This window comes from Callorhinchus milii, unplaced genomic scaffold (genome assembly GCF_018977255.1).
Source record: "Callorhinchus milii isolate IMCB2004 unplaced genomic scaffold, IMCB_Cmil_1.0 Scaffold18, whole genome shotgun sequence".
In the NCBI taxonomy this organism is placed as follows: Eukaryota; Metazoa; Chordata; class Chondrichthyes; order Chimaeriformes; family Callorhinchidae; genus Callorhinchus; species Callorhinchus milii.
The window spans coordinates 1,504,740-1,527,520 of NW_024704759.1; the positions used below are offsets into that span (position 1 = coordinate 1,504,740).

Below are 22,781 nucleotides of genomic sequence, written 5' to 3' on the forward strand. Positions count from 1 at the left end.
AGTCACTACACTTTACAGTAAAATCCTGTGAAGCACTTTGAGACGTCTCGATGATGTAATAAGGCGCCGTATCAAATGCATGTTTTATAATGATATTACATTATGAATCCCTACCAAATGCTTCCTGTTCTGTATCGGAACTATTCTCAACGTGGGTAAAAGGAATCTGATAGATGGATTAATCTGTTACACAAAATGGTTGTCAATTGTGCTTAAAAATTGTATAACTTATTAAAGAGGAAATTAGAAAGAGAATGTGGACCTTGGTTTCTGATCTTTCTTTTCTTCCCGATCACATTCCATCTTTTTTTCACAGAACTCGATTCAATGGATTGCGAGGCTCCTACAGAGGGTTCAAGAGAACCAGATTGTAATATTTTTAAATTATTTTGTTTCGCCCACAAAATACACAATTAATTCACTTTACAGTATAGCCTGTGAAGCACTTTGAGACATCTCGACGACGTTATAAGGCACTGTATCAAATGCAAGGATTATTATTATTGTTTTAAGAAGAGTGAACTGAGGGAGCGCAGGACAAACAATGGGGGAGCCTTGCACTTTTGGTTTGGTTTAGAACAAGACCTTTAAGACATGTTAGCTGGAGGTTTGGGGAGTTTTTTGCCACAATGAACAGAAAGCTCTGTGGTACGCAGGGATTCTTCGCTCATGTCAGGTATGTTGTGGATTTGGAATCAGACGCTGTTCATTACACAACTGAAACCCACCAAAACCATTCATTTCCATTCATTCCCACACCACTCCAAGTGGCCACAGAGCCAAGCTTAATATTTAAAGCCTGAAGTTCTCTCCAAGTGAAAATTCTTTACTGATTACTAAACCATCAGACTTCATCTCATTTTTACCCGGAGAGTTGTTGCGGTCTGGAACGCACTGCCTGAAAGGGTGGTGGAAGCAGATTCAGATAACAGCTTTCAAAAGGGAATTAGATAGGTAATTAAAAAGAAAACATTTGCAGGGTTATGGGGTAAGAGCGGGGGAGTGGGATTAGTTGGGTGGCTCTTTCAAAGATCTGGCACAGGCACAATGGGCTGAATGACCTCCTCCTGTGCTGTAAAATTCTATGAATTTCACCTGGAAATACCAGCCCAGCACTGACATTTGTTCACGTCTCTCTTTCCCTCTTAAACTTGGAGTGGTTGGGAGTGGAAAAGGTTCCAGTCACTTCCAGTTCAGGTAAAGCTCCCTCTAAACTCTCTCTAAATCACTCCCGACAACGCACCTACTCCTCAGCAGTTTTGAACAGTGACTTTTTGTACTTCTGTTTGAGACGTCTAGAAGACGTGAAAAGCACTACATCAAATGCAAGGATTATAATTTATAATATAAAAGGTCTCTTACTGCCAGTCTCCAGCAGTAATTAATCGGCCAGACATACACCTGGGGAGACCGTGGGAGATGATGACCTGATATTTGTCTCGTGCAGGTCGAATTGGAGTTCTTCCAGACAATCATCAGGCATCAGCCTGGCTCAGTCGGTAGCACTCTCATCTCGGAAGGCCTGGATGAGTGCATATTTCCTGCAGCTGAATGTCTCCCTTGTATCTCCCTACCTCTCCGACCTGCTTACCCCCCCACTCCACCACCTGCTGCCTCCACTCGGCTGGCTCTGGTCTCCGATTTGTCCCCTCTGCCCCCTATCAACCTGTCCTGTCACCTTCAAAGATCTGTGTAAGTGAACCCCCGGCCTCTCTACTCCTGAACTCCCTTTAAAACTGTACCATTTAATGTATATTGCCTCTCCTCATTCTTCCTCCCAAAATGCATCAGCTCACATTTCTCTGCATTAAACTTCATCTGCCATGTGTCTGCCCATTTCACCTATCTGTCTATAATAATAATAATAATCCTTGCATTTGATATAGCGCTTTTCACATCGGGAGGACGACGTCCCAGAGCGCTTCACAGAACACACTGTAAAGTGAATTGACTGTATTGGGACGTCCTCCCGACGTGAAAGGCGCTCTATAAATGGAATCTTGTTGTTGTTGTTGTATTTGTGGGCGAACGCGGCAGCCAATTGCACACAGCGATGTCCCACAAACAGTTGTAGATTGAAAATGACCAATTTATTATTGGTTTTGGTTTTGGAGGGATTATTATTAGGCTCTGTGTGGAGTAAGGAAACTTGCCCAAGGTTTCGCCCTCTGCCTGGAACTGAACTCAGGTCTCTTCGCTTGCAAAGCGAGTGCTCTAACCACTGAGCTACAGGACTCCACGTCCTATGTCCTCCGGCAGTCTGCTACCACGCTCCTCACTGTTTACTACGTTCCCAAGTCTTGGGTCATCTGTAACCTTTAAAATGTTGCTCTCTATACCCAGGTCCAATTCAGTTATGTGTATCAAAAAGACCCGTTGGGGGACACCACTGTATACTTCACTCCAGTCTGAAAAACAACCACTCACCACTACCCTCTGCTTTCTGTCTCCCAGCCAATTTCGTAACCCTGCTGCCACTATCCCTTTTATCTCATGGGCTTCAATTTTGCGAACTAGTCTATTATGCGAAACCTTATCAAATGCCTTCTGAAAGTCCATGTACTATCTTCATCACTCCTTTCTGTTATTTCATCAAAGAACTCAATGGTCAGATATGATTTGCCTTTTAACAAATCCGCCTTAATTGTCATTGATTAACTTATGTTTATCTGTGAAAATTAATTTTGTCTAGGGTTTCCCAGCAAACACGCACTCGTTTTAATCAAACAGATTATATTGAGATTCCAGCTGAACCAGCCAAGCAAGGGGCAGAAAATAAGCCCTCAATGCCAGTGTGTTTAAAATAAACGTTACTCATGTGTTTAAGTCTGAATGGATTGACCATCTAAGGAGATGATTTTAGAGATCATCACATTTTAAGATAAATGTTAGTTTTTTTTCATTGACACTTATTGAGAAATGGTGAAATTGTGAAACGTGTGGGTTACCAGTCAGGCAACATGGATGGCAAGTTGGAACTTTGTGGAAAAGTTTTTGAAATTTTTTGACACATTTTGCAACTTAATTTTTTGTAAGTTTTGAAACCTTGTGGAAAGGTTTTGAAACCGTTTGACAATTCCTCCCCCACCCCATCCAACACCCCCGCACCCACAACTTTGGAAGTTGAATAAAAACCTTAAAGCATCGCACCCACTTTTAAACCAGGAAGGTGAGCCATACGAGGAGAGAGAGAGTTCTGACCGAAGAGATTGACCTTAACCGGTAAGTCTATTTTATCCCTCAAATCATTCTTTTTTTAAAGACTAAAATCAGAATATTATCCGAGTGCACTTTACTCCAACAGTCGACAGCAAGAATGCGTAAATTAATTGCAATTAATAGTTGTGATTATAATAATTTTAAGTATTAATTATAATAAAGTCTTGGCTCTTTGACTGCATGTTCGTTCACATCATGTGTGGCATCCTGTAGCTTAGTGGTTAGAGCACTCGCCTTGCAAGCGAGAGGACCTGGGTTTGGTCCCTGGGCAGGGCAAAATGTTGGGCAGGTTTCCTTTCATTGGTGGATTTCTTTTCCGGGGGTAGTAATCCCTTTAAAAAATAAAAATAAACAATAATAATTTGGTCACTTCAATCCACGACTGTTTGTGGACACTGCTTTGCACAATTGGCTGCCACGTTTCGCCCACAAAATACACAGTCACTACACTATACAATATATTCCGTGAAGCGTTTGAGACGTCTCGAGGACGTTATAGGGTTCTATATCAAAAGCAAGGATTGTTATTATTATTACAGTTGGTCAGGTAAGCAGCCTTTTCCTTAATTAATTTTTTCACACTGTCTGTAAAGTTCATGTAAAGGGGGATGGAATAGAATAGAAACCATGGATCTCAGTTCTTCCTTAATGGGAAAAGCACTGGGTGAGGTGTATGCGTGTGTGGAGGGTGGGGAGGGGGGGATAAATAAATAATAATAATCCTTGCATTTGATATAGCGCTTTTCACGTCGGGAGGACGTCCCAAAGCGCTTCACAGAACACACTGTAAAGTGAATTGACTGTATATTTGTGGGCGAACGCGGCGGCCAATTGCGCACAGCAATGTCCCACAAACAGTCATGGATTGAAAATGACCAATTTGTTCTTGTTTTTTGTTTTGGAGGGATTATTATTAGGCTCTGTGTGGATTAAGGAAACTTGCCCAAGGTTTCGCCCTCTGCCTGGGATTGAACTCAGGTCTCTCACTTGCAAAGCGAGTGCTCTAACCACTGAGCTACAGGACTCCAGTAGGGGCAAGGGTTGAGGGGATGGATAGCAGAAGTGTTCCCAGGTTTCCAATGCTGACATCCTCCCCTCTTCTCCCTTCCAGTGTGTGTCTGCTCCTCAGCAAAGCAGAGAGATCAGTTTGGAAGATGAGACTGCAATTGGGATTTGGTTTGCTCCTGTTAGCAGGAATGCTCTCGTCAGCCCAAGGTAAGGAGTCACTCCATCAGGGAAGCAGTGTGAAACTAATGGGTGTGTGCAAACTGCGCTGCATTAAGACATCATCTAGAGATGATGAAGTAACCAGCTATCAGGAGCACCAATGCAACAACAACGACCGCAACAAATTCCATGTGTGCAGCACTTTTCATGTTGGGAGGACGTCCCAAGGCACTGGACAGCCAGGGATTTGGACCCAAGCTGGGGTTTGGCATCAGGAGGAGTGGAGGATTGGGAGGGTGGGGGTAAGAGGGTGACCAAAGGCGCAGTTGAAGAAGGAGGGTATTGAGAAGGGCCTTGAAGGAGGCGAGGGATGGAGCGAGGCGGAGGGAATGTGGGGTGGAGACCTAAGGATCGGGATCAAGCAAGGTTTGGTCCAAGTCCAATGTCGATTGTATTGTACGTCTCGTGCTTTGCTGTGTGCGCGGCTCAGTTTACTGATGTTCCTCTCAGCACTGTGACCTAACCATGGGCTGTCATCTTCCAGGTGCAAACTGCTCACTGAGCCCCATCGACCTGGAGTTCATCATTGACGGCTCTGGGAGTATCGCGAGGAATGAGTTCTTGCAGCTGAAGACGTTTCTAATCAAGATGATTGAGTTCTTCAATGTGGGGCCCAAGGCCACGAGGTTGGGGCTGATCCAGTACTCCAACAGCATCCAGAACGTCTTCTCCCTGAAGACCTACCAGAACAAAGCGGACATGATCAATAGCATCAGAAAAGTCAAACAATTGAGGGGCGGAACCCGGACCGGTTTAGCCATCAAGTACATTGTGGACACTGCCTTCACCGAGGCACAGGGAGCCCGGCCCCCAGGGAAACACATCCCCAGGGTGGCCGTCATCGTGACGGACGGGCGGCCCCAGGACAGTGTCACTGAGGTGGCGGCCAGGGCACGGAAAGCCGGCATTGAGATCTACTCAGTGGGGGTGGGATCAGCGGATGTCAATTCCCTCCGTGTCATGGCCTCTCCCCCGCTTCAACACCACGTCTTCACGCTGAAGACCTTTAAACTGATTGAACAGTTCGATAAGACCTTCCGGGAAAAGTTGTGCAGTAAGTAGAGAAGGAGCTTCAAGCTTACATTGCTGCGTCAAACGCAAGAATTATTGTTATTAATAATAATGTAAATATTTCCTCCCTTCTCCCCAGATCAGGACCCGTGTGCTCAAGGGAAGCACGGATGTCAGCAGCTGTGTGTGAGAACCCCCGGATCCTATCACTGTGACTGTCACAAGGGCTACACACTGAACCCGGACAAGACGACATGCAAAGGTCACCGTCACTTCCTCTCCACAAACGGTTTCTTCTCCCGCTCCCTCACAGTCACCTGCGCTAAACCCCACAGCTCCATTCTTGGCCACCGCCCCCCCCACCCACTCCTTTTCCTCGTTTACACGCTCCCTCTGGGTCACGTCAGCCGCAGACACGGTGTCAACTTCCACACATATGCGGATGACACACAAATCTACGTCTCCTCCTTCAGCTGCAACTCCAGTTTCCACCAATGTGCTGTTGGCTTGTCTGACAGACATCAAGGTCTGGATGAGAGCAAACTCCCTGCAGCAAAACGGAAACCATACTCCTTGGCTCCCATCAACGTCTTCTCGCCTGTGGCTCTGATCTCATGAACCTTCCTGGTCTTTTCTAAGACTTACAGAACCTGAGCGGCAGGATTGACCCCCCCCCCAACCAGCCGTCCTTCCTCCCCACACATCCAGTCGCTAACCAAGATCGTTTTCCTCTACCTCCGTCACATTGCCCTCCTTCGACTGTACCTCACCCCCAACGCTGCTCAAACCCTCGTCCAACCCCTTTGTCAGCTCCCGCCTCGTCTACTCCAATGTCCTACTTGCCGGTCTCCCCAGCTCCACCACCCACAAAGTACAACTGATTCAGAACTCCGCACCCGGATTCTCACCCACACAAAACTCCGTGCCCCCATCACCCCAGTCCTCGCCAGGATCCACTGGCTCCCTTTCACAGAATGGATCAATTTCAAGCTCATCTCACTCACATACAAATCCCTTTCCCTCCTGGCACCTCCCTATCTTTCTGGTTTGCTTTCTCCCCACTCCACTACCCGCTGCCTTTACTCGGCTGTCTCCAGCTTCTTGCCTGTGTTATTATTATTAATGTGGATCTTTCCTCTTTTCTTCACAGCTGAGGACCTGTGCGCTCACGGGAAGCACGGATGTCAGCAGCTGTGTGTGAAAACCCCCGGATCCTATCACTGTGACTGTCACAAGGGCTACACACTGAACCCGGACAAGACGACATGCAAAGGTCACCGTCACTTCCTCTCCACAAACGGTTTCTCCTCCCTCTCCCTCACAGTCACCTGCGCTAAACCCCACAGCTCCATCCTTGGCCACCCCCCCCCCACCCCCCCCCCCCCCCCCCTACTCCTTTTCCTCGTTTACACGCTCCCTCTGGGCCACGTCAGCCGCAGACACTGTGCCAACTTCCACACGTACGCGGATGACACACAAATCTACTTCTCCTCCTTCAGCTGCAACTGCAATACTTGATTGTATTGTACGTCTCGTGCTTTGCTGTGTGCGCGGCTCAGTTTACTGATGTTCCTCTCAGCACTGTGACCTGACCATGGGCTGTCATCTTCCAGGTGCAAACTGCTCACTGAGCTCCATCGACCTGGAGTTCATCATTGACGGCTCTGGGAGTATCGCGAGCAATGAGTTCTTGCAGCTGAAGACGTTTCTAATCAAGATGATTGAGTTCTTCAATGTGGGGCCCAAGGCCACGAGGTTGGGGCTGATCCAGTACTCCAACAGCATCCAGAACGTCTTCTCCCTGAAGACCTACCAGAACAAAGCGGACATGATCGATAGCATCAGAAAAGTCAAACAATTGAGGGGCGGAACCCGGACCGGTTTAGCCATCAAGTACATTGTGGACACTGCCTTCACCGAGGCACAGGGAGCCCGGCCCCCAGGGAAACACATCCCCAGGGTGGCCGTCATCGTGACGGACGGGCGGCCCCAGGACAGTGTCACTGAGGTGGCGGCCAGGGCACGGAAAGCCGGCATTGAGATCTACTCAGTGGGGGTGGGATCAGCGGATGTCAAATCCCTCCGAGCCATGGCCTCTCCCCCGCTTCAACACCACGTCTTCACGCTGAAGACCTTTAAACTGATTGAACAGTTCGATAAGACCTTCCGGGAAAAGTTGTGCAGTAAGTAGAGAAGGAGCTTCAAGCTTACAATGCTGCGTCAAACGCAAGAATTATTGTTATTAATAATAATGTAAATATTTCCTCCCTTCTCCCCAGATCAGGACCCGTGTGCTCAAGGGAAGCACGGATGTCAGCAGCTGTGTGTGAGAACCCCCGGATCCTATCACTGTGACTGTCACAAGGGCTACACACTGAACCCGGACAAGACGACATGCAAAGGTCACCGTCACTTCCTCTCCACAAACGGTTTCTTCTCCCGCTCCCTCACAGTCACCTGCGCTAAACCCCACAGCTCCATTCTTGGCCACCGCCCCCACCCCCCCACTCCTTTTCCTCGTTTACACGCTCCCTCTGGGTCACGTCAGCCGCAGACACGGTGTCAACTTCCACACATATGCGGATGACACACAAATCTACGTCTCCTCCTTCAGCTGCAACTCCAGTTTCCACCAATGTGCTGTTGGCTTGTCTGACAGACATCAAGGTCTGGATGAGAGCAAACTCCCTGCAGCAAAACGGAAACCATACTCCTTGGCTCCCATCAACGTCTTCTCGCCTGTGGCTCTGATCTCATGAACCTTCCTGGTCTTTTCTAAGACTTACAGAACCTGAGCGGCAGGATTGACCCCCCCCCAACCAGCCGTCCTTCCTCCCCACACATCCAGTCGCTAACCAAGATCGTTTTCCTCTACCTCCGTCACATTGCCCTCCTTCGACTGTACCTCACCCCCAACGCTGCTCAAACCCTCGTCCAACCCCTTTGTCAGCTCCCGCCTCGTCTACTCCAATGTCCTACTTGCCGGTCTCCCCAGCTCCACCACCCACAAAGTACAACTGATTCAGAACTCCGCACCCGGATTCTCACCCACACAAAACTCCGTGCCCCCATCACCCCAGTCCTCGCCAGGATCCACTGGCTCCCTTTCACAGAATGGATCAATTTCAAGCTCATCTCACTCACATACAAATCCCTTTCCCTCCTGGCACCTCCCTATCTTTCTGGTTTGCTTTCTCCCCACTCCACTACCCGCTGCCTTTACTCGGCTGTCTCCAGCTTCTTGCCTGTGTTATTATTATTAATGTGGATCTTTCCTCTTTTCTTCACAGCTGAGGACCTGTGCGCTCACGGGAAGCACGGATGTCAGCAGCTGTGTGTGAAAACCCCCGGATCCTATCACTGTGCCTGTCACAAGGGCTACACACTGAACCCGGACAAGACGACATGCAAAGGTCACCGTCACTTCCTCTTCACAAACGGTTTCTCCTCCCTCTCCCTCACAGTCACCTGCGCTAAACCCCACAGCTCCATCCTTGGCCACCCCCCCCACCCCCCCCCCCCTACTCCTTTTCCTCGTTTACACGCTCCCTCTGGGCCACGTCAGCCGCAGACACTGTGCCAACTTCCACACGTACGCGGATGACACACAAATCTACTTCTCCTCCTTCAGCTGCAACTGCAATACTTGATTGTATTGTACGTCTCGTGCTTTGCTGTGTGCGCGGCTCAGTTTACTGATGTTCCTCTCAGCACTGTGACCTGACCATGGGCTGTCATCTTCCAGGTGCAAACTGCTCACTGAGCTCCATCGACCTGGAGTTCGTCATTGACGGCTCTGGGAGTATCGCGAGCAATGAGTTCTTGCAGCTGAAGACGTTTCTAATCAAGATGATTGAGTTCTTCAATGTGGGGCCCAAGGCCACGAGGTTGGGGCTGATCCAGTACTCCAACAGCATCCAGAACGTCTTCTCCCTGAAGACCTACCAGAACAAAGCGGACATGATCGATAGCGTCAGAAAAGTCAAACAATTGAGGGGCGGAACCCGGACCGGTTTAGCCATCAAGTACATTGTGGACACTGCCTTCACCGAGGCACAGGGAGCCCGGCCCCCAGGGAAACACATCCCCAGGGTGGCCGTCATCGTGACGGACGGGCGGCCCCAGGACGGTGTCATTAAGGTGGCGGCCAGGGCACGGAAAGCCGGCATTGAGATCTACTCAGTGGGGGTGGGATCAGCGGATGTCAAATCCCTCCGAGCCATGGCCTCTCCCCCGCTTCAAGACCACGTCTTCACGCTGAAGACCTTTAAACTGATTGAACAGTTCGATAAGACCTTCCGGGAAAAGTTGTGCAGTAAGTAGAGAAGGAGCTTCAAGCTTACATTGCTGCGTCAAACGCAAGAATTATTGTTATTAATAATAATGTAAATATTTCCTCCCTTCTCCCCAGATCAGGACCCGTGTGCTCAAGGGAAGCACGGATGTCAGCAGCTGTGTGTGAGAACCCCCGGATCCTATCACTGTGACTGTCACAAGGGCTACACACTGAACCCGGACAAGACGACATGCAAAGGTCACCGTCACTTCCTCTCCACAAACGGTTTCTTCTCCCTCTCCCTCACAGTCACCTGCGCTAAACCCCACTGCCCCATCCTTGGCCACCGCCCCCACCCCCCCACTCCTTTTCCTCGTTTACACGCTCCCTCTGGGCCACGTCAGCCGCAGACACGGTGTCAACTTCCACACGTATGCGGATGACACACAAATCTACCTTTCCTCCTCTACTCTCAACTCCACGACCACCGATGTCCTGACAGCTGACTGTCCGACATCGAGTCCTGGATGAGAGACAACTTTCTTCAGCTCAACGTGCGAAAAACCGAGGCCCTCCTGATTGGCTCACGTCAGCGCCTCCGCACCTCAGGCGCTGACACCATCAGCATCCAAGGCCACACTCTCCACCTCTCAAAGCCAATCAGGAACCTCGGGGTTCTGTTCGACCCTGAGCTGTCCTTTCTCCCTCATATCCGCACCACAACTGGCACCGCCTTCCATCACCTCCGGAACATCGCCAGACTACGGCACTACCTCACCCCTCACGCTGCTGAAACCCTGGTCCACGTCTTTGTCACCTCAAGGCTGGACTATGGGAACTCTCTCCTCGCCGGCCTTCCCGCCACCTCCCTCCACACTGCAGGTCATTCAGAACTCTGCAGCTCATGTACTGGACCGCACCAGACACCGCGACCACATCACTCCCACCCTCGCCCTCGCTCGCCTCCACTGGCTCCCCATCCCCCAGAGGATTGATTTCAAGATCCTCATCCTCACCTACAAGGCCATTCACGGCCTCGCTCCCTCCTACCTCTCTGACCTACTATCCCCCTACCTACCTGCCCGTACCCTCCGTTCCTCCGGCTCCGGTCTGCTCCACGTCCCCCGCCCCAATCGCCCTACCATCGGTGGTCGGGCCTTCAGCCTCTCAGCCCCGAGGCTTTGGAACTCTATCCCCAGTGCCTTCGCCGCTTCCTCCCTCTCCTCCTTCAAGGCCGGTCTCAAAACCTTTCTCTTTGACCGAGCCTTCAGCTCCCCTCTCGACTCTCTTCCTCCTCCTCGCTCCCTCCCTTCTCTCCCCTCAGCCTGACCATTTCCCCCTTCCTCGCTCCCTCCCTTCCCTCCCCTCACCCTGACCATTTCCCCCTGCTCGGGTCATGACCCAACTGTGCAGCGCCTTGGGACGTCCTCCTGACGTGAAAGGCGCTTTATAAATGGAATCTTGTTGTTGTTGTTGTTGTTGTCTGCAGACATCAAGGTCTGGATGAGAGCAAACTCCCTGCAGCAAAACGGAAACCATACTCCTTGGCTCCCATCAACGTCTTCTCGCCGTTGGTTCTGATCTCATGAACCTTCCTGGTCTTTTCTTAGACTTACAGAACCCGAGCGGCAGGATTGACCCCCCCACCCCACCGGCCCATCTCCAACCTCCCCTTCCTGTCCAAGGTCCTTGAAAGAGTTGTTGCCTCCCAGCTTCGCTCTTTCCTCTCCACCCATTCATTATTCGAACCCCTTCAGTCAGGTTTCCGTGCTGCCCATAGCACAGAAACCGCCCTGGTCAAGGTCACCAATGACATCCTGACCATCTGCGACCAGGGCTCCCTCTGCCTCCTCGTCCTCCTCGACCTATCGGCAGCATTCGATACGGTTGACCACACTGTCCTCCTCCACTGCTTGTCTTGCCTGTATTATTATTAATGTGGATCTTCCCTCTTTTACCTCTCTTAGGTCGTACCTCTCCCACCGTCTTCATTTTGTTTCCACAAACGGCTTTTCCTCCACCCCCCGCACTGTCTCGTGCGGTGTCCCTCAGGGCTCTGTCCTCGGTCTCCTCCTCTTCACCCTCTATACGCTCCCCCTGTGGTGACATCATCCGCAGACATGGGGTTAACTTCCACATGTATGCGGATGACACCCAACTCTACCTTTCCTCCTCTACCCTCAACTCCACGAATCCCGGTGTCCTGACAGCTGTCTGTTCGACATCGAGTCCTGGACGAGAGACAACTTTCTTCAGCTCAACGTGCGCAAAACTGAGGCCCTCCTGATTGGCTCACGTCAGCGCCTCCGCACCTCAAGCGCTGACACCATCAGCATCCAAGGCTGCACTCTCCACCTCTCAAAGCCATCAGGAACCTCGGCGTTTTGTTCGACCCTGAGCTGTCCTTTCTCCCTCACATCCGCACCACAACTGGCACCGCCTTCTATCACCTCCGGAATATCGCCAGACTACGGCACTACCTCACCTCTCACGCGGCTGAAACTCTGGTCCACGCCTTTATCACCTCAAGGCTGGACTATGGGAACTCTCTCCTCGCCGGCCTTCCCGGACCTCCCTCCACACTGCAGGTCATTCAGAACTCTGCAGCTCGTGTACTGTCCCGCACCAGACACCGCGCCCACATCACTCCCACCCTCACCCTCGCCCTCGCTCGCCTCCACTGGCTCCCCATCCCCCAGAGGATCGAATTCAAGATCCTCATCCTCACCTACGAAGCCATTCACGGCCTCGCTCCCTCCTACCTCTCCGACCTACTATCCCACTACTTACCTGCCCGTACCTTCCGTTCCTCTGGCTCCGGTCTGCTCCACATTCCCTGCCCCAACCTCCCTACCATCGGTGGCCGGGCCTTCAGCCTCTCAGCACCGAGGCTCTGGAACTCCATTCACCAGTGCCTTCGCCGCTTCCTCCCTTTCATCCTTCAAGGCCGGTCTCAAGACCTTTCTCTTTACCGTGCCTTCAGCTCCCCTCTCGACTCTCTACCCCCTCCTCGCTCCCTCCCTTCCCTCCCCTCCCCTCACCCTGACCATTTCCCCCTTGCTCAGGTCCTGACACAACTGTCCAGTGCCTTGGGACATCCTCCCGACGTGACAGGCGCTCTATAAATGGAATATTGTTGTTGTTGTTGTTGTCCTTCCTCCCCTCACATCCGGTCACTAACCAAGATCGCTTTCATCCACCTCCGTCACATTGCCCTCCTCCGACTGTACCTCTCCCCCAACGCTGCTCAAACCCTCGTCCAACGCCTTTGTCTGCTCCCGCCTCGTCTACTCCAATGTCCTACTTGCCGGTCTCCCCAGCTCCACCACCCACAAAGTACAACTGATTCAGAACTCCGCACCCGGATTCTCACCCACACAAAACTCCGTGCCCCCATCACCCCAGTCCTCGCCAGGATCCACTGGCTCCCTTTCACAGAATGGATCAATTTCAAGCTCATCTCACTCACATACAAATCCCTTTCCCTCCTGGCACCTCCCTATCTTTCTGGTTTGCTTTCTCCCCACTCCACTACCCGCTGCCTTTACTCGGCTGTCTCCAGCTTCTTGCCTGTGTTATTATTATTAATGTGGATCTTTCCTCTTTTCTTCACAGCTGAGGACCTGTGCGCTCAAGGGAAGCACGGATGTCAGCAGCTGTGTGTGAAAACCCCCGGATCCTATCACTGTGCCTGTCACAAGGGCTACACACTGAACCCGGACAAGACGACATGCAAAGGTCACCGTCACTTCCTCTTCACAAACGGTTTCTCCTCCCTCTCCCTCACAGTCACCTGCGCTAAACCCCACAGCGCCATTCTTGGCCACCGCCCCCCCCACCCACTCCTTTTCCTCGTTTACACGCTCCCTCTGGGCCACGTCAACCGCAGACACAGTGCCAACCTCCACATGTATGCGGATGACACACAAATCTACTTCTCCTCCTTCAGCTGCAACTCCAATACTTGATTGTATTGTACGTCTCGTGCTTTGCTGTGTGCGCGGCTCAGTTTACTGATGTTCCTCTCAGCACTGTGACCTGACCATGGGCTGTCATCTTCCAGGTGCAAACTGCTCACTGAGCTCCATCGACCTGGAGTTCGTCATTGACGGCTCTGGGAGTATCGCGAGCAATGAGTTCTTGCAGCTGAAGACGTTTCTAATCAAGATGATTGAGTTCTTCAATGTGGGGCCCAAGGCCACGAGGTTGGGGCTGATCCAGTACTCCAACAGCATCCAGAACGTCTTCTCCCTGAAGACCTACCAGAACAAAGCGGACATGATCGATAGCATCAGAAAAGTCAAACAATTGAGGGGCGGAACCCGGACCGGTTCAGCCATCAAGTACATTGTGGACACTGCCTTCACCGAGGCACAGGGAGCCCGGCCCCCAGGGAAACACATCCCCAGGGTGGCCGTCATCGTGACGGACGGGCAGCCCCAGGACAGGGTCACTGAGGTGGCGGCCAGGGCACGGAAAGCCGGCATTGAGATCTACTCAGTGGGGGTGGGATCAGCGGATGTCAATTCCCTCCGAGCCATGGCCTCTCCCCCGCTTCAAGACCACGTCTTCACACTGAAGAACTTTAAACTGATTGAACAGTTCGATAAGACCTTCCGGGAAAAGTTGTGCAGTAAGTAGAGAAGGAGCTTCAAGCTTACAATGCTGCGTCAAACGCAAGAATTATTGTTATTAATAATAATGTAAATATTTCCTCCCTTCTCCCCAGATCAGGACCCGTGTGCTCAAGGGAAGCACGGATGTCAGCAGCTGTGTGTGAGAACCCCCGGATCCTATCACTGTGACTGTCACAAGGGCTACACACTGAACCCGGACAAGACAACATGCAAAGGTCACCGTCACTTTCTCTCCACAAACGGTTTCTTCTCCCGCTCCCTCACAGTCACCTGCGCTAAACCCCACAGCTCCAGTCTTGGCCACCGCCCCCACCCCCCCACTCCTTTTCCTCGTTTACACGCTCTCTCTGGGCCACGTCAGCCGCAGACACGGTGTCAACTTCCACACGTATGCGGATGACACACAAATCTACGTCTCCTCCTTCAGCTGCAACTCCAGTTTCCACCAATGTGCTGTTGGCTTGTCTGACAGACATCAAGGTCTGGATGAGAGCAAACTCCCTGCAGCAAAACGGAAACCATACTCCTTGGCTCCCATCAACGTCTTCTCGCCTGTGGCTCTGATCTCATCAACCTTCCTGGTCTTTTCTAAGACTTACAGAACCCGAGCGGCAGGATTGACCCCCCCCCCAACAACCCGTCCTTCCTCCCCACACATCCAGTCGCTAACCAAGATCGTTTTCCTCCACCTCCGTCACATTGCCTTCCTTCGACTGTACCTCACCCCCAACGCTGCTCAAACCCTCGTCCAACCCTTTGTCAGCTCCCGCCTCGTCTACTCCAATGTCCTACTTGCCGGTCTCCCCAGCTCCACCACCCACAAAGTACAACTGATTCAGAACTCCGCACCCGGATTCTCACCCACACAAAACTCCGTGCCCCCATCACCCCAGTCCTCGCCAGGATCCACTGGCTCCCTTTCACAGAATGGATCAATTTCAAGCTCATCTCACTCACATACAAATCCCTTTCCCTCCTGGCACCTCCCTATCTTTCTGGTTTGCTTTCTCCCCACTCCACTACCCGCTGCCTTTACTCGGCTGTCTCCAGCTTCTTGCCTGTGTTATTATTATTAATGTGGATCTTTCCTCTTTTCTTCACAGCTGAGGACCTGTGTGCTCACGGGAAGCACGGATGTCAGCAGCTGTGTGTGAAAACCCCCGGATCCTATCACTGTGCCTGTCACAAGGGCTACACACTGAACCCGGACAAGACGACATGCAAAGGTCACCGTCACTTTCTCTCCACAAACGGTTTCTCCTCCCTCTCCCTCACAGTCACCTGCGCTAAACCCCACAGCTCCATCCTTGGCCACCCCCCCCCACCCCCCCCTACTCCTTTTCCTCGTTTACACGCTCCCTCTGGGCCACGTCAGCCGCAGACACTGTGCCAACTTCCACACGTACGCGGATGACACACAAATCTACTTCTCCTCCTTCAGCTGCAACTGCAATACTTGATTGTATTGTACGTCTCGTGCTTTGCTGTGTGCGCGGCTCAGTTTACTGATGTTCCTCTCAGCACTGTGACCTGACCATGGGCTGTCATCTTCCAGGTGCAAACTGCTCACTGGGCTCCATCGACCTGGAGTTTGTCATTGACGGCTCTGGGAGTATCGCGAGCAATGAGTTCTTGCAGCTGAAGACGTTTCTAATCAAGATGATTGAGTTCTTCAATGTGGGGCCCAAGGCCACGAGGTTGGGGCTGATCCAGTACTCCAACAGCATCCAGAACGTCTTCTCCCTGAAGACCTACCAGAACAAAGCGGACATGATCGATAGCGTCAGAAAAGTCAAACAATTGAGGGGCAGAACCCGGACCGGTTTAGCCATCAAGTACATTGTGGACACTGCCTTCACCGAGGCACAGGGAGCCCGGCCCCCAGGGAAACACATCCCCAGGGTGGCCGTCATCGTGACGGACGGGCGGCCCCAGGACGGTGTCATTAAGGTGGCGGCCAGGGCACGGAAAGCCGGCATTGAGATCTACTCAGTGGGGGTGGGATCAGCGGATGTCAAATCCCTCCGAGCCATGGCCTCTCCCCCGCTTCAAGACCACGTCTTCACGCTGAAGAACTTTAAACTGATTGAACAGTTCGATAAGACCTTCCGGGAAAAGTTGTGCAGTAAGTAGAGAAGGAGCTTCAAGCTTACATTGCTGCGTCAAACGCAAGAATTATTGTTATTAATAATAATGTAAATATTTCCTCCCTTCTCCCCAGATCAGGACCCGTGTGCTCAAGGGAAGCACGGATGTCAGCAGCTGTGTGTGAGAACCCCCGGATCCTATCACTGTGACTGTCACAAGGGCTACACACTGAACCCGGACAAGACGACATGCAAAGGTCACCGTCACTTTCTCTCCACAAACGCTCCCTTACAGTCACCTGCGCTAAACCCCACAGCTCCAGTCTTGGCCACCGCCCCCACCCCCCACTCCTTTTCCTCGTTTACACGCTCCTCTGGGTCACGTCAGCCGCAGACACGGTGTCAACTTCCACACATATGCGGATGACACACAAATCTACGTCTCCTCCTTCAGCTGCAACTCCAGTTTCCACCAATGTGCTGTTGGCTTGTCTGACAGACATCAAGGTCTGGATGAGAGCAAACTCCCTGCAGCAAAATGGAAACCATACTCCTTGGCTCCCATCAACGTCTTCTCGCCTGTGGCTCTGATCTCATCAACCTTCCTGGTCTTTTCTAAGACTTACAGAACCCGAGCGGCAGGATTGACCCCCCCCCAACACCCGTCCTTCCTCCCCACACATCCAGTCGCTAACCAAGATCGTTTTCCTCCACCTCCGTCACATTGCCTTCCTTCGACTGTACCTCACCCCCAACGCTGCTCAAACCCTCGTCCAACCCCTTTGTCAGCTCCCGCCTCGTCTACTCCAATGTCCTACTTGCCGGTCTCCCCAGCTCCACCACCCACAAAGTACAACTGATTCAGAACTCCGCACCCGGATTCTCACCCACACAAAACTCCGTGCCCCCATCACCCCAGTCCTCGCCAGGATCCACTGGCTCCCTTTCACAGAATGGATCAATTTCAAGCTCATCTCACTCACATACAAATCCCTTTCCCTCCTGGCACCTCCCTATCTTTCTGGTTTGCTTTCTCCCCACTCCACTACCCGCTGCCTTTACTCGGCTGTCTCCAGCTTCTTGCCTGTGTTATTATTATTAATGTGGATCTTTCCTCTTTTCTTCACAGCTGAGGACCTGTGTGCTCACGGGAAGCACGGATGTCAGCAGCTGTGTGTGAAAACCCCCGGATCCTATCACTGTGCCTGTCACAAGGGCTACACACTGAACCCGGACAAGACGACATGCAAAGGTCACCGTCACTTTCTCTCCACAAACGGTTTCTCCTCCCTCTCCCTCACAGTCACCTGCGCTAAACCCCACAGCTCCATCCTTGGCCACCCCCCCCCACCCCCCCCCCCTACTCCTTTTCCTCGTTTACACGCTCCCTCTGGGCCACGTCAGCCGCAGACACTGTGCCAACTTCCACACGTACGCGGATGACACACAAATCTACTTCTCCTCCTTCAGCTGCAACTGCAATACTTGATTGTATTGTACGTCTCGTGCTTTGCTGTGTGCGCGGCTCAGTTTACTGATGTTCCTCTCAGCACTGTGACCTGACCATGGGCTGTCATCTTCCAGGTGCAAACTGCTCACTGGGCTCCATCGACCTGGAGTTTGTCATTGACGGCTCTGGGAGTATCGCGAGCAATGAGTTCTTGCAGCTGAAGACGTTTCTAATCAAGATGATTGAGTTCTTCAATGTGGGGCCCAAGGCCACGAGGTTGGGGCTGATCCAGTACTCCAACAGCATCCAGAACGTCTTCTCCCTGAAGACCTACCAGAACAAAGCGGACATGATCGATAGCGTCAGAAAAGTCAAACAATTGAGGGGCAGAACCCGGACCGGTTTAGCCATCAAGTACATTGTGGACACTGCCTTCACCGAGGCACAGGGAGCCCGGCCCCCAGGGAAACACATCCCCAGGGTGGCCGTCATCGTGACGGACGGGCGGCCCCAGGACGGTGTCATTAAGGTGGCGGCCAGGGCACGGAAAGCCGGCATTGAGATCTACTCAGTGGGGGTGGGATCAGCGGATGTCAAATCCCTCCGAGCCATGGCCTCTCCCCCGCTTCAAGACCACGTCTTCACGCTGAAGAACTTTAAACTGATTGAACAGTTCGATAAGACCTTCCGGGAAAAGTTGTGCAGTAAGTAGAGAAGGAGCTTCAAGCTTACATTGCTGCGTCAAACGCAAGAATTATTGTTATTAATAATAATGTAAATATTTCCTCCCTTCTCCCCAGATCAGGACCCGTGTGCTCAAGGGAAGCACGGATGTCAGCAGCTGTGTGTGAGAACCCCCGGATCCTATCACTGTGACTGTCACAAGGGCTACACACTGAACCCGGACAAGACGACATGCAAAGGTCACCGTCACTTTCTCTCCACAAACGCTCCCTTACAGTCACCTGCGCTAAACCCCACAGCTCCAGTCTTGGCCACCGCCCCCACCCCCCCACTCCTTTTCCTCGTTTACACGCTCCCTCTGGGTCACGTCAGCCGCAGACACGGTGTCAACTTCCACACATATGCGGATGACACACAAATCTACGTCTCCTCCTTCAGCTGCAACTCCAGTTTCCACCAATGTGCTGTTGGCTTGTCTGACAGACATCAAGGTCTGGATGAGAGCAAACTCCCTGCAGCAAAATGGAAACCATACTCCTTGGCTCCCATCAACGTCTTCTCGCCTGTGGCTCTGATCTCATCAACCTTCCTGGTCTTTTCTAAGACTTACAGAACCCGAGCGGCAGGATTGACCCCCCCCAACAACCCGTCCTTCCTCCCCACACATCCAGTCGCTAACCAAGATCGTTTTCCTCCACCTCCGTCACATTGCCCTCCTTCGACTGTACCTCACCCCCAACGCTGCTCAAACCCTCGTCCAACCCCTTTGTCAGCTCCCGCCTCGTCTACTCCAATGTCCTACTTGCCGGTCTCCCCAGCTCCACCACCCACAAAGTACAACTGATTCAGAACTCCGCACCCGGATTCTCACCCACACAAAACTCCGTGCCCCCATCACCCCAGTCCTCGCCAGGATCCACTGGCTCCCTTTCACAGAATGGATCAATTTCAAGCTCATCTCACTCACATACAAATCCCTTTCCCTCCTGGCACCTCCCTATCTTGCTGGTTTGCTTTCTCCCCACTCCACTACCCGCTGCCTTTACTCGGCTGACTCCAACCTCTTGATTTTATTATTATTTTTATGAATGTAGATCTTCCCTCTCTTCTTCCCAGCTGAGGACCTGTGCGCTCACGGGAAGCACGGATGTCAGCAGCTGTGTGTGAACTCACACACACAAATTCTCTCTAGTTGCAGCCTGTCACCTCCTCCATCTCCTGCACGATTCCCCGAATCTTAAACCTTAAACTCAGCTTTAATTTCAGGAGTCAGTTTGAGAGTTTAGCCAGAATTATAGAGGGCGATCAAAATGTACATCAAAATGCTTTGCGGGTGAATAGCCTTGTACAGCCCTGTATATACAGTAAAACATAACTGTTTTTCAAAAAAGAAAAAGTTCAAAATATGATTTAAAATATGAAATCCTATTATTAGGACTGAGCAAAGAATGTTGTTATTTTCCGATCGTCTTCCACCCTAATTAAGCCGTTGCTAAAAAATAGCCCAAATCTGAAAAAAAAGACACGTCACATAATGTTGAGACGGACTTGAGCGGATTCAATCTCTCTTCCAGGGAAAGTAGATACGGACGAGTGTGGGTGTAAGGCTCAGCTGGATTTCCAAAGCAAAGTGTTCTTCATGTTAAACGGAATTCGCAAGCATGATATCCTTTTACCTGTGGAGTGAATAGCAACAAATGACATTGATAATAATAAGCCTGATATCGCGCCTGATCAAAACTATGAGACGTCTCAAAGCGCTTCACTGTAAAGTGAATTGACTGTGTATTTTGTGGGCGGAAATTTGTTCAGCGCCTTTGACGTCAGGAGGACGTGCCAAGGGGCTGACTGCGGGGATGGAGAGCAGGAGGGGGTTGGGGTGAGTGGGGGGGGGTCACACGTCCGGCAGCTGTTCGCGCAAAACCAGTCACTACACTTGACAATAATCACTCTGAAATTCTGTCGCACATTTTGATATACAAGGGGCAATGAAAATACAAGCTCTACCTTTCTCTCTCTCTCTCTCTCTCTCTCTATTTCTCTCTCTCACTCGCTTTCTCTCTCTCGTTTTCTTTCTCTCTCTCCTTTCTCTCTTTCTTTCTTTGAATCCCACAGTAGGCACGATAGGGGTGGGGAGAGGGGGCAGAAGGGAGAAAGGGGGCAATGAGCCCAGTTATGATTGTTCCTTAACCATAAACACTGGGCCGATTGACGCGGAAACTCGGCAAATTGAAAACGCGTTGTGGCTAATTTAGGATCCAGTCAGAGTTGAATTTTCACCCGGATCCCGAAGGTGAAAGCATTGCGTCCTCATGTTGAACGTGCTTTTAAAAGGAATCTGACAGGACGGAAGAATATACTCTACTGGGAACACTCAGCAGGTCAGGCAGCATCTATGGAGAGAGGAAAGTGAGTCAACGTTTCAGGTCCACGACCCTTCGTCAGACTTTGACTCACTTTTCTCTCTCCATCGATGATACCTGACCTGCTGAGTGTTCCCAGCGACTTCTGTTTTTGTTTCAGATTTCCAGCATCTGCAGTATTTTGCATTTCGGAAGAACAGATTGATTTTTTTCCTCAGATTGTTGTCCATTGCGCTTGCATCAAAGCTTATTAAAGAGGCAATTTAGATAGTCTTTTGTTTTGCTTCACTGGGTGTCTGACACGTGCGGAAAACTTAAGGGTATCCAAACCAAACTGTGATCCCACCTACACATGGAAATTCCAAAGACAGATTGTTGGAATGGAATGCTCTCTCTCTCTCTCTCCCTGGAGGATAGCATCCTGGTTACCTAATTCTGGAGAGTGTTAGGCATAGGTTGGCCAGAGTCAAGGCCTGGAGGTAGCCCAGAGTGTGCATTGGGGTAACTGCTGGAGTCTAACCAGCTAAAACCAGATAGCTTGCCATTGAGAGCACTGTCTGGCCAGCTTTCCTGCTGCTTGTCCAGCTCGGATCACCCTACCCGTTAGTTAGGGCTTTGCCTGCAGGGTTAACAGGAGCTGAGGGGGAGGATTCCCTGCCCCCAGTGATTGGTACCAGGTCCTGGTGATAAGTCAGGCTGGCAGTGCCCTGGAATACTGCGGACCCGCCTGGCTCAGGAACTGGACAACCAAGACCATCACAGTGGGCTGACTCGACTCTGCCATTCTGTTGCCAAACATTTCATCTTGGAGCCTGTTCAGCACCAAACAGCTGCTGTTTACCCCGTCCCCAAAGAGCACAGTCACTTAGTTGGCTATTAGACAGAGAAGGTTTTATTAGTTTTTGATATTTCCCCTTTTCCCGTTTTTTTGCCTATTTCAAGGGCAACATTTCATCTGATCAGAACTGGGGCAGAGGGGGCGGAGAATCTCCTATTGGGGGTTAAAGAGACCCAAACTGTAACACACCTACAAAAACACAGTCACTGCAATTTAGAGTGAAGCTCTTCGAGTCACCTCCACTACAGTATTTTACAAGGTTTTTGTTTCTTGTACATTCCTCATGAAAGGGACTCTTACCCCGATTTTATTGCCTGTGTCCAGGAGAGGGCAGTATCTGCTAATCATGCCACAACGGCCTTAGTTAAACCTGGGGAGGAGGACCTGATAAAATAATAAAAATAATTATAGTAATCCTCGCATTTGATACAGCGCCTTATCACATCTTCGAGACGTCTCAAAGCGCTTCACGGGTTACACTGTAAAGTGAATCGAGTGTATAGTTTCTGGGCAAAAATAAGACAATACAAAATGACATTTACACAGCGTCTCAAGGCGCTGGACAGTCAGGGACCCGGGCTCGGGGAGGGTGCCTGAAGGCTCAGTTGAAGAGAAGGGTTTTGAGGTGCGCCTTGAAGGAGACAAGGGAGGGAGCAAGGCAAAGAGAACGTGGGATGGCGTTCCATAGGGTGGGGGCAGAAAGGCTATAGGTCCGACCGCCAAGGGTGGGGCAGACCGGGGGAGGTGGGGAGGGATTAGAACGTGGAGCAAGCCTCAGTCTGCTGAGCGGAGGAAGCGGACAGGTTGATATGGGGTCAGCAGGTTGCAGAAGTTGGGAAGGGCAAAGTCAATTGCGCACAGCAGTGTTCCACAAACAGTTGTGGATTGAGTGACTAAATTATTATTATTATATTTTGATATTTGCCTTGTGTGGACTGAACTGGAGTTCCTCCAACTCCCGGACAAGCCACAAAGCACTGACATCTGCT

The 22,781-nt window shown here is 51.2% G+C and overlaps 2 protein-coding genes across 2 annotated transcripts; both read left to right on the plus strand.

Moving 5' to 3' along the window:
* The first annotated feature begins 4,875 nt into the window (after window positions 1-4,875).
* Window positions 4,876-8,149, plus strand: LOC103173917 (cartilage matrix protein-like). The gene is made up of 5 exons (XM_042341925.1): window positions 4,876-5,500; window positions 5,597-5,983; window positions 6,608-6,730; window positions 7,071-7,640; window positions 7,737-8,149. Exons 1-5 carry the CDS (start codon window positions 4,912-4,914, stop codon window positions 8,042-8,044), a joined length of 1,977 nt encoding a protein of 658 aa, XP_042197859.1. The 5' UTR covers window positions 4,876-4,911; the 3' UTR covers window positions 8,045-8,149.
* A 476-nt stretch (window positions 8,150-8,625) lies between these two features.
* Window positions 8,626-20,969, plus strand: matrilin-4 (matrilin-2). The gene is given in 13 exon segments (XM_042341707.1): window positions 8,626-8,870; window positions 9,203-9,991; window positions 13,349-13,471; window positions 13,797-14,366; window positions 14,463-14,585; window positions 15,474-15,596; window positions 15,926-16,495; window positions 16,592-16,714; window positions 17,587-17,709; window positions 18,042-18,611; window positions 18,708-18,830; window positions 20,166-20,255; window positions 20,792-20,969. Coding segments are annotated over 13 exon segments (3,528 nt in total). The 5' UTR covers window positions 8,626-8,719; the 3' UTR covers window positions 20,842-20,969.
* The last annotated feature ends 1,812 nt before the right edge of the window (window positions 20,970-22,781 follow it).

Bases quoted from the DNA above. Each gene is read 5' to 3' on its own strand.
- LOC103173917 (XM_042341925.1), top strand. From the start codon at position 4,912: ATGGGCTGTCATCTTCCAGGTGCAAACTGCTCACTGAGCCCCATCGAC. The intron at 5,501-5,596 runs GTAAGTAGAGAA...CCTTCTCCCCAG, and splicing joins CTTCCGGGAAAAGTTGTGCA to ATCAGGACCCGTGTGCTCAA. The intron at 7,641-7,736 runs GTAAGTAGAGAA...CCTTCTCCCCAG, and splicing joins CTTCCGGGAAAAGTTGTGCA to ATCAGGACCCGTGTGCTCAA.